Source organism: Molothrus aeneus, chromosome 8 (assembly GCF_037042795.1).
Source record: "Molothrus aeneus isolate 106 chromosome 8, BPBGC_Maene_1.0, whole genome shotgun sequence".
In the NCBI taxonomy this organism is placed as follows: Eukaryota; Metazoa; Chordata; class Aves; order Passeriformes; family Icteridae; genus Molothrus; species Molothrus aeneus.
In genome coordinates this window covers 13,422,052-13,433,895 of record NC_089653.1, presented here as the reverse complement: position 1 = coordinate 13,433,895, position 11,844 = coordinate 13,422,052, and the positions used below count along the sequence as shown (strand labels likewise).

Sequence of the window (11,844 nt, the reverse complement as noted above, 5' to 3'; positions counted from 1 at the left end):
AAAAAGAGCTGGCTGACCACTCTGAGACTGAAGAGCAGCTTTCACATCTGAGGATTTCTCTACACAATTTCACCCACTTGAATGAGAGGGTTACAAGTGGTTGCAGAGAACGTATGACACCTATGCAGTTTGAAGGGATCAAGCACCGGCACACAATCATTGTTCTGGAAGAGTCGAGTGCTGCCACCAGTCAGATCTGTGCTCCAGAGCACAGAAAGAGACACTGCTTTGTGCTCACTGTCTGCCGGGTGCACCTGCTCAGCACCTGCTCCAGGCACACTGCTGCAAGCTCAGTTCACTTCTGCTGGTTTATGTATCATGTTCAGCATCACCAGGGACAAGATGAAGAATGGCCCTTCCAACTTCACCTCATTTTCCTTTTTAGTGCATACTTCATATGGGTATTATGATTATTTTTTTTTAGCCCCAGCTTCTGTATAGTTCACCATACCATGTTTTCCAGCCAGAATAAATCAGTTTGTATCTATGGAACTCAAAGGCACGATTACAACCAAACAGAAGTTTGACTTCACACAACAAAAATGTACCTTTCCCACTCCCTTGTCTCCACTGGCATCTTCCTGTTAGCACTCCCAGGCCACCACACTCTTCACATTCAGCACGGTGCTTACTTATAGCACAAGAGTCAGGGCAGTCCTCTTCTTTTTTTAAAACTGTTGGGAAAAATTCAGGACAAGGGAAATGAGCACACAAGCAGGTCAGCTCAGAAGAGGAAATCTGGTTTTAGGGATAGACAGGAAGGAAAGACAGATGAACAAAGCAGTGAAAGACTGAAAACTGACTGACCCAATAATCAGTTAACTTAGGGAACAATTAAAGAAAAGCCCAGGTGCTCCTTCTCCGTGAAATAAAAGATGAACAGCAAGATCATGAAGGCATGGTTATGTCTGCTTTGATAGCACACTGTCACTGCCTAGAACTATAGATATATGCAAACATACTGATAACAGAAGAATGGAGAGCACAAATACCTACAGCTTCATACAGAATGTTTAATTAGGGGGAAATACTTAGTTCTTGGGCTAACACAGTAGTAACCCAAAGAGCACCAGCTAGAAATGTATGTTTTCAGACAATACGAAGCTTGTACAAAAAGAAAAGTCCACTGCATGTTTATGTTTCTTTTTCTTCAACCCATTTGCTCTTGTCATAGGAGTTCTGACCTGATAAAATGTAACAGAGGTGTTGATCAGGTACATTTGTATGGTTTTGGATAAAATGCAATATAGTTTGCAGAGAAATGAGTATGTTTACAGTGAAATCCTCCTCTGTGGGTGTTACAGGATATTTTTAACTTCCTTCCCCATAAGGGTGGGTCATCACACTGCCCTTAAGAGCTTGAATTCAGTGTGATTGCTACATGAATACTAAGAAAACTATTTTAAAAATTGTAGAGAGAAGGAAGGAGAAAAATTAGTGAACTCAGTGAACAAGCATACTTAGGCCGTACAGTTCTTTCTTCAAATAGATACACACACACACAATCCCTCTATAGACCCTTTTTCTTCTTCCACAGGAATACGTGAAATACAAAATAAAGGTCACACAGACACACACAAACTAAAGATTCTTCTTAATCAAAGGTCATCATAAACATTATGAATTGCATATAATATCTCACCTTTCTGTGCATTAGTTCCTCAAATAAATAGCTACTGCAGGAAGGCACAAATCAAAATTCAAAATTCAAAATCCAAACTCTGTGATCCATTATCTTGTAGCTCAGACTTGGTTTCATTGTTAATGCCACCATTTTACAGATCACCCTGCTAATGCATCACCTCACACCAGCAACACTTGCTAATAAATCAATAGTTCTGACAGGGGTACTTACGAGTCCCTTCCAGGACAACAGTGAGGAGGGTTTTGGTGTGTTTCCTGCTCTGCTTGTCAGTAGCCTGCACAGTGTACTGTATTTCCTTGCACTCAGGTCTGCGCAGCACAGAGGAATCGTTCACATAGAGGCTCCCAAATTTGTCCTCTCGGCCTTGCAGAATGCTGACAGGATAGCAGCTCGAGTTGGGGGACAGCAACTTGTAGGTGATGTTTACACCATGGAATTTCATGCAGTTTTCAATGCAGATCTTTCCCACCTAGGCTCAAACACCAACAAAGAAATCACAGACAGGAACAAAACTCTACACTAAAAATACTTTGTGCTTCTCAAAAATATCTGAAATAAAATGGAGCATACTATACCTTGCCAAATTCAGTGTTTATGTGGGGTTTCTAGATTAGTTATTTTCCTACAAATGCAGTATGTAAATGCTTGAAATGTGATTTATTCTCAGTAAAAACAAGACTTAAAGCATTAACTGTTGTCTTCAGACTAGCAGTGAAAATGCAAAAAGCCTTGACACAGACTCAGTGGTATTTGATGACTACTGCCGATGGGCAGCAGTGTTCAGTGGGAACAAGACGCTAAGATTTGGGAAATTCTGAGTTCAATCTCTGTTCTGTCCCAGGTTGACCATTGAAAAAACTTCTGTCATCCTTGAGAAATCAAAGAGCTCAGCATGAACAAAGCTGAGACACTCTTGAAATAACACAGAAATTGCTATTACATAATTTTATATTACAGTCAAAAAGTTTCTGGCCAGAAGAGCTCTCTGAAGGCCTTAAAAGGAACAAGAACCGCATTGTTTCCCATTTCCAATTTTAAAACATTTTAATCTAAAAATGAAAATATGCTGGTTTGCCATATTTGAACTTCTGTGTGCCAGAGTATCTAGGCTAGAACACTCCTCAGTCTAAAACACATCATCTAAGAAGCACAGGAATGTAAAGCCACATCTCCTGTCCAGCTCCTACAGGAACTGATCCAAAGCTCACTTTGGTTTTTCCATTTGCAAGAGTGGGAATTCCATCAGGCCCAGAGGCATTGGCTTTCTTTGCAGGGAAAACCACAATGTGAAGGGTGGGGTGTTATTGAAAGGAACTTGGTGATGGATTATTTTCAAATGCTGCAGTTAAGAAATGTTTTCAAGAAACACCACTGCTGGTAAAAGCATATCTGTACATCTTGGTTCCAGCATTCTTATTAAAGAATGTTATAAAACAAAGACGTTTTTGTGTACTAAGACCTCTTCCCATGAACCTCGACTATTTAAGGTCAGAGAAGAAGCCTTTGCAGTTCTAGAAGCATACTTTGTTATAGGATAATCCCACTTCATCTAACTTATTCCCATTCACATCACTGATGGGTCATTTGGCACCATTCCTGTTGGGATTTTAGGTGGCAGGATAACACAGAAAGACTATTAAAGCCATCAAAAGCAAGGACATTTCTTTCTGGCCGTCTCCTCTGCACAACATGCTGGGACTGGCAGGAAGAAGACAAGATTTCTACTGTTCATAAACTCTGTCTAGACACAAGGTCTAGACATGTCCCTTCCAGAAGCACGTCAGCACAGCTTTGGTGCCGCACTGCAACTGGCAGTACTCTGCTACTGCTCAGATGGTGCTCCTTGCAGGAGGAGAACACACTGATGATCCTGGCATTAACCTCTGCACAGACCACACTGAACTGCCCTTTCTGCCTATTCTGTCAGAACTGCTCTTTCCAGGCACCTTTGTCATCACAACAATTTCCTTCAGTGGGGTTGGAGAAGACCCTGTAAATTCAGATGACCCCACAAAATCTGAAGAGCAGATCAGCCAGTTTATTCCTTAGAATAGAACATTGGCCAGTTTTGCTTTCTCCATATAATTAGAGAAGAAGCTATAAAGGCCTCCCTCAAGAAATTTCTATGAGAAAAATAGACTCTCTCTTTTTGCCTGATTCCACTGAGGAAAGCCCAACCTCCTAACTTTGCTCTGCTCCACAAGTTCTGGAGCCATTTCAGCTCTCAGGTGCAGCAGAGCACAACTCCCGAAGAAAAAAGTAAAAGCAGCTACTCCCCCCTTCTCAAAAAGGTGACAAAGCAAGTAATCAGGGTAAAGGGTAGTCAGGTTTAACATCAGCTTACAGGGGAGGAACCTACAAATTTGCAGGACTCTCAATAGTTAACATAGAAATACCATTATTAGAAATAAGAACAGAAAAATCCATCTTTCAAGCTGCAATGTTTAATCAAGTCTGGATAATGATACTGTTCCTCTTCACTGAATTCCAGGAACATTTGGACAAATATAACCTCTCTAAAAATCTCAGCCAATGTTATTCATCATTTGTCTCAGTAAATGTCAATAGAGCTTTAAGTCCTTTGATAAGTTAAATGCCACTGGGCAAGCCTGCAGTGTCAGGCTGTGCTTCTGTTATTCAATTCATTTAGCTGCTCAAATAGACAAATGGCATCAGCCCAGCAGTTAATAATTTCTTCACGCTCCTGTGTTTTCCTTAGGGCAGGAGACAGTTCAGCCTTCATATTGATTTGGCCCAGTACTTTCCCTGACTACTCTGGCACATCAAGGCTAATTATGCAGCCAACCTTAATAATGTGAAGTGCTGGGGACGAAGCTGCTTACACTGACTTGTGCTCCAAGCTGAGCACACTGTAAATTCAAATCCAGTTTCACAAGTAAGTGGATGACACTTTAACTAACTGAGAACACCACCTCCAGAGCCAGGATGAGTTTTGCACTTCGCTGCTCAAGAATCAGAACAAAATCTCTTTGTGAATTTGTGTTTAGGCAGCACAAAGAAAGATCTCCTCCCAGAAACTTGGAGCTCTTGCCAGGAACAGTTTCCCCTGCTACTACTGCCACCCAGTGAAACTGCACAATTAGTGTGAAATGCCACTGTTTTCAAAGATCCTATAATTCCTTTTCAGATGTTTGACTCTCATGACAATATTCCACACCAGTAGCTTTAAAATCCAACTGGCTTTTTTGCTTTGCACCCTAAAACTAAAAAAATCCACATACTCTCAGATTTTAAAACTGAAGTGTTCAAGTCATCTAGGGTATGCAGAGATAACCATGGTTGTCCAAATTTAATCTGGAACTCATTCATTCACAATAATATTGTATGCATAAACCTATATATAAAAACATGCACAGAAAACAACCCAACCAATTCATTAATCTAAATTCATACACACCTAACAGGTAAGTGTCCACATTTGTTTCAATTGCAGTCACGCTGTGACACAGACACAAGGGTTCTAGATGCAAGAGCTAGACTATGAGTATCTTACATACCTGTGCTATTATTTTGTTTAGGGGGAAACCCAGGTTTCACCCCATCCCCAGGCAACAGGCAAGGGTAAAGCTTTCACAGCCTGGTGCTACAAAAGCCTCAAACCTAACATCAGAAATAATTTGATCTGCACAAAAAGAACAGACTATCCTCTGAAGTTTCTACCTGACTGCAAATTGAAAAACTGCAGCCACAAGGCATCATGAAATATCCTAAAGGAGTAGCTTTTGTAGTGAGGCACCCACATGAGCACACTTGGTACCTTTTTCTTATTTAGGATATTCAGTGCAGACTACGGACAAAATGTCCCTTGTCAGAGTAAAGCCTGTTCTGTACTCTGAAGAGCTATCAAGCAGCAACGCATTTCATCAGATTAGATATAATAACATGCAATATATCTAACTTCCCTATTTCTTTCTTTTTAAAATTAGCCAGAGGCTTAAAGATTAATGAAACTTCATTCTTCCTTAAAATTCTCCTAACTAATTGGTTTTCTCTGCAATTGGGATGACCGTATTTTAATCTCAGTCCTCCTCTCTGCTACAATATTACAAGGCATGCTTTCCAACCCTTCCAGATACAAAAGGGTTCATCACTGATGTTTTTAATATTCACTTTCATAATATTAATTGCATTGAACTAGTGCCTTATTAATGTACATGTTTCATAGGAATTACATTGTAATTTTCACCTGACTAATGTCAACCTGCTAGAAAGTGTCTCTGGAAGGTATTATTAATGGCAATGGCGGTGATTAGGCTAAAACAAGGGTTAAATTAGGAAACACATGAATTACTAACTAGCCATTACCTAAAGAAAAGCCATTAATATACCAAGGCTCCAATAGCTAGACTAATTTCTTTTTTTTGCCCTTGACATTGTTGCAGTTATTCATGCCTAAGCCACTCACGGTTTCAAGTCCTCCTGTCCACAACATGTTATTTCTCTCCATCAGTACTTCCATGTGTGGCTCCTCCTCTGTTATTACATGGTGGGAGAGGTAGTGCCCAGCCTACCTGCTACCTCCTACATCCAGCAACAATCACAATGATAACAATCACATTTTTCAGTGACTCTGCTTAAAACAGTTAAAACCAACGAGGGCTGTAACACATCTGGCCCCAGTGATCCAGCTCATAAGCTCCATCAGAAAGGGGATGTATAATTAATACGGTTCTTACTTGTGCAAAACGTTCAGCATTTCTGTTCACTGTGAACTGGTAAGTTATGTTTGAAAACTGAATGCTGACAGGGAGGATGGAGACATTGAAATGGAGCATCACCGATCTTTCTGGGCCATGGAATTCTGTGTCATTCACCAAAACATCCAGCTGGAAGGAACGATGCTCTGTGACTGAAATGCTTTTATTCAGTACCAGTTCTGTGAAGGAAAAGATTCATCTATTAGCAACCCACATTATCTGCAAATGAATCTTTTAATATTGCAAGCCCAACAAAAATAGATGTACCAAATTTAATTATGCACATCCAACTTTCCTAATAGGAAACAGAAGGCAACTTAAATATGAAATATGTTCTTAAGCTCTCTGTCATTCAAGATGTTTGGGAGGCCTTCTTCCCTTCTACCTACCAAGTCAAGAATCCTACAATCAAAACCTCTCGCTTATCAGTTTATACATCATCATCCCATACACTCCCTATTGCAGAGATGCACAAGCTCCATTTTTTCAGTACATATTTAAAACTCAGTGTTTTATTTACATGAAATTTCTCAGCTTTCTTTGGCTCAATACTTACAAAATGCTCAGAAAAATTCAAGAATTATTGGTCATCTACTAAAAGGCAACTTCTCCTTTATTTGAAGAAAGAGTCCTTACTGTACTCGTGCCGAGTTCCCCTCACTTGGCTGCCATTTGGGCTGAAGTGGATTTCATCAAAGATGTGCTCTACACGAAATGTTTCACTTATCCAGGGATCGTCAGTAATGATGGTTCCTGTGTATTTCTTTCTGCTGCTTTCAATGGGATAAATAGGTGTGGTGTCTGCATCGTACACAGTCAGCGTGGAAAGAACAGTGCCCTGGTAGGAAACAATAAATGGCACTGCTGAAGGACCTGAAGCTTTCTTCTTCTGATAACTGGTTTGGAGACTGAAATACTGGTCAAGTAACACCTCACAACTTTCACTGAAACCCAGGCAAATGTATTCATAAGTGTCTTGTCAAGACTTGTTCTAGTCAGGAGATGGCAGCAAACTCCTAAAATCAGTCTTTATCCCTTCCAGATGCAAATACAATAAAAATGTACTTTGAAGGGAAAATTGACTACCAAGAGATCTTGTTGTTAGGAAACAGAAATTCTCTCATGAAACACACCTCATTTATGCCCCCCCACAAAACGTCTTCTCTATACCATTGACTTAAAAAGGGTCATTGCTCCTCTGAAGAGCTCACATGTGTACTTCTCTACTGAAGCAAGGGGTGTGTGTGTACATGGGCACCAAAGACTCCAAGGGATTCAGATCTCTTGAAAGATGAACTTGACATAGCAAGGGAAAAATTAAAACCATTAAAACAAGATCCTGGAGCTCGCCATTAACTTCACAGGTGCAGTGGTTTGTCTGCAGAAGTCAGCCACTACTTCTACAGCATCCTAGTAAATTTTCTGAACATACTCCTGATACATTACACAGATTTGCATGTATGGGACAGGCACGCACGTAACACTTGCTCTAACAACACAATTTTAATCCCCTGGGAAAAGCAACCCTGTAACAAATAGAGCAATGCTGTATGGAGAGACCCACAGTGATCTTGACCACAGACTCAGCAAATGGAAACTGCTCAAATTTCTTCACACTCTTTCATCGCTAACCCAAACTCCTCTTTCTTTGGGAGCTGAGTAAGACATAACTTGGGGCAAAGGAATCCTACAAACAGCATTTTACAATCACAGATCTGCAGAGCGTGGTATGGTGATGGGCTTGTTGCCAAGATCCATTATCCAGGCAGAACATGATGCTTACCAGGAGTTCTGCCTCCCACTGCTGTGCTCGTACTTCAGGGACTAGGTAAAGGAGAACATTACCAACATTACCTCTTTCCTGTTGAACTCCACGACAGCATCTGCAGTATCAGTGCCATTGGGAAGGAAGGGAGGAGAGTCATCTTCATCTAACACGTTCACGAGGAAAGGCACCTCCACCTGCATTTCCCTGAGCCCCTCTCTGACTGTGCACTTGGCAATGAGCTCGTATCTCTCCCTCTCCTCCCGATCCAGGCGCTGCGTCACCCGCACGCTGGTGGTGTTCTCGTTGTACCGAAAGGGAACTCCTTCCCCTGCCAAACACACACAGCCACAATCACTTACTGTGCAGGGCTCTGATGGCTTTAATGCTTTTCTGCAGTTCAGTAAATCCATTTGGACAGCATGACCACACAATAAAAGATTCAGAAGTGAAACAGAAGGAAGTTGTGTGGTTATATTAGAGTAGGGAGAAAGCACAGAACATATGGGAAGATTCTACAGTTTAGAAGAAGCACAATTTAAAGCTCAGGATTATTCTCAGTCTACTTTTAGCAGAGATATAAAATTCTAAAACTGATCTTTTCTTTAGGAAAGGGGATAGTCCTCCTTCCCATTTCCTCTATGTATCTCAAAGGCAAAATCTTCAGGCTCAGTTTAGGTTTGTAAAGGAACTTCCTTTATAAAATCAAATCTAGATGGTCTACTACAAAAGAGCTCTTTTAACAGTGCAGCTGTTTGAATCTATTGCTAATACGTGAGCGGCTCAGATCCAGTTTTACCTGCAAGCAATTTGTAGGAAATGCTGAGATTCTGACACAGATGATGAACTGAGGGTAACCGGAGCTGATGAAATGTACCAGGTGGTTTATTCTCCTTGATGTGAAAGGAGAGATCCATTTCTGTGAAGCAAAGCTGCCTTGCTGTCAGGGAACTGCAAGCTGGTGCAGTAGCATTGATCAAAGAGAGGAAAACTGTGGTGCGTGTAGCAGAGTCACATTCCTTCTCTTGGAAAGGGTGGGATGAAAGGAAGACATACAGCATCACCTTGGACAATGGCATCCAATTTCCTACAGCTTCAGGAGGAAGAAATCATCATAAGAAATATTTCACAGAAGACAAGCCAACATTTCTTTTCCTTATATTCTACCCTAGTCCATTATTCCATAAATCCTATTATATGGCAAAGCAACTCTTCAATATGCCAGATGCTAGTGGGAAGACCTTAGACCTTAATAATCCAAATAAGCCTAAAACTTCAGAGCTTGGCATCAATTTTGCATTATAGAATCTCAAAATCAGTATCAGCATTCTGTCTTTAAGACACTGACATAAAAACACATCACTGGCAGTAATCAACTCATTGATAGGACTGCTTTTTGAAGAGACTAGAGCAGAACAGGAAAAATAATGCATGAGATGGCAACAGATACTCAGGAAAAATCCATATCAGGACTAACATTTCAGTCACAGCATTCCAACAGTATGGACCAAATTGTCTAGGTTCAGAGAACAGATTGCTTCATCATTTTCAAATATGAAGAGGTGGAAAAAAGATAAAATCAAAGTTAAAACCAACTTGTGGCATCCACTAATACATCCTCAAGCCTTGTTTTGATTCCCTTGACTACAGACAGCACAGTAATATGTCTGTAATAGATCTAACTCACTTGAAAAGAAGTTCTAGGTCACTTTGATCTGTATGAACAAAACAAGGCTCTCGGGTGTTAAGTAGCTGTTCCTCCTTTGTTCAGCACAAATATTTGATATACATGAATGCCAAGTACCAAAAATGGATGAAATATCAAACGCTCAGCACTTCAAAAATAAAGCATTAAGTGTCTGAAGTTGAAAATTTCAACATCAAGGCACCTAAGTTCTGAAGGTAGTGTTGATATATGGATCTTACAAACTGAAGACAGTTACTACAGACTCTCTTCAACAGTAAAATTTCTGCAACTGATCACAGTGGTATGCCATTAACTCCTCATCCATTTCCTCCTCCACCATCTAATGATAACTAATTTCCTCATAGATCACAATCACCAAAACCAATTTAGTGCTAGAGCATAAAAGAAGAGAAAAAATCCCTGAGATAATGAATTGTTTTAGTTCAACAGTAAGCTTCCCTAACAAAACCAAATCTCAAGTGAGGGAGAGAGGTACAATTAACCATTTCTTCTAAGAGCTCTTTGGTGTTACATGCAATCGTAATTTGTGAATCCAAGTCACCAGAATTCAAGGACCATTTACTTAAGAATCTGAACCACTCTCACAGCATTTGTCTTGGAATCCCTAACACAATGGAACTGGTCTAACTTTCATCAGCAGATGAACAAACTGCAAATTTCAGTGTAAAGCTGTGACCTATACAGCTGTGAAACGCAGAAAAAATATTTCCAGTAATGCAAGTGTCCCACCCTGCTGGAGTTCCCAATTTGAGCAACAGGATCTGTCCCAGGTCAGCATCTGCTTTGGCATATTGCTGTGGATTTCACTGGGTCTGGTTCCTCATTTTAAAAGGTCAGATGTGTTTTTTTCAAATTTGATGCTCATCTTCCAATGGAGAGATCTCATTGTCTGAATGTATTTTTCTTTAAGAACAGACACCTCAAGAAGAAAAGCTGCTTTTCTCATACTTACACAGCATGTTAAAGTCCTCTCTATCCAGGCTTTTGCTGAGGTAGAGAAGTCCCGTTTCTTCTCTGATTTGGAACCAATTATTTTCTTGTGGTCTTGCTCGAGGAACTATGAGATTGTGGCACAGATGAAAGTGGGCCACTTCCTCACGTGAATCCCTCAAGGCATGGATGCGCAGGAGCGGCGTTCCCGCCGGCTCGTCAATGTAGACATTCTCCAAGTACTCCCTCCTGGGGAAGTAGAGACCCAAGGCCACTGCAAAGGAAGGCACATGAGAGAAGAGGCAGACACAGTTAAATAATTTTGGCACTGGTGTTTTCTTAATAGATGTGCTTCCAAAGAAACAAAGGTTTCATTCTCTAAGAAGTAAAGAAGCATTAAAAAAATGTGGAAAAAGGCAGATCCTCATCTGGTGTAAATAAATACAGTTTTACTTCACTGAAGCCAAGGACACAGCCACCAAAAATATGGCCTATTGTTTATATTCAATTACAAAATTTACTGCTTTTTGAAAGTAAAACAGGTTTGCTGTAGACAAGGCCCAGTTTAAGATGAACACTTAAGGAAGCTCTGCTTGCCAAATTTTATTTAAGTTCCTATCTGGTGCTCTCAGTTGTAATTCCATCAGCTCACAGATGATATTCAAAGGAGGAAAAAAACCCCTTTAGATGAAATCACACACTTAAAAAGCCTTTAAACATGTTTTCTTGTTGAGAGAAAACACAAAAATTTATCAATGGCTTGCACACTTTTCCTCAGGTTACACAAAACCCCTCTTGTAGAGCCTTTTTGGCTCCCCCTTTCTAAACAGGCCAGCATGATACTTTTGGTACAGAAAATGATAGTTTAAAAAATACTGAAAGTGTTTTAAGTATTTTAAATATGACAGATGGGAAAGCTGAGAAGTGAGGGAGAAGGGAAACATACACTTTTTTTTCAGTACAATGACTGTGACTGACCTGATCATTTCCCACCCTGGCACTGAAGGCATTTACATTTAGTTAGTAGGGCTCAACTGCCCCTTGGCGCTGGTTTCTTCAGCTGATCTCACCTCACCAG

General features: G+C 40.4%; 1 protein-coding gene across 2 annotated transcripts in view; it reads right to left on the bottom strand.

Moving 5' to 3' along the window:
* The window catches only part of RET (ret proto-oncogene), a 31,706-nt gene extending 20,821 nt beyond the window's left edge, over positions 1 to 10,885 (bottom strand). For both annotated transcript variants that reach the window (XM_066554307.1, XM_066554308.1), the window contains exons 1-7: positions 10,789 to 10,885; positions 8,928 to 9,221; positions 8,218 to 8,459; positions 7,000 to 7,201; positions 6,343 to 6,542; positions 1,856 to 2,114; positions 549 to 674 (exon numbers count right to left, since the gene is read on the bottom strand). In XM_066554307.1, the coding sequence (XP_066410404.1) occupies positions 549 to 674; positions 1,856 to 2,114; positions 6,343 to 6,542; positions 7,000 to 7,201; positions 8,218 to 8,459; positions 8,928 to 9,221; positions 10,789 to 10,795 (1,330 nt within the window). In that variant the 5' untranslated portion in view covers positions 10,796 to 10,885. The remainder of the gene's footprint in view (positions 1 to 548; positions 675 to 1,855; positions 2,115 to 6,342; positions 6,543 to 6,999; positions 7,202 to 8,217; positions 8,460 to 8,927; positions 9,222 to 10,788) is intronic.
* Positions 10,886 to 11,844: the final 959 nt, after the last annotated feature.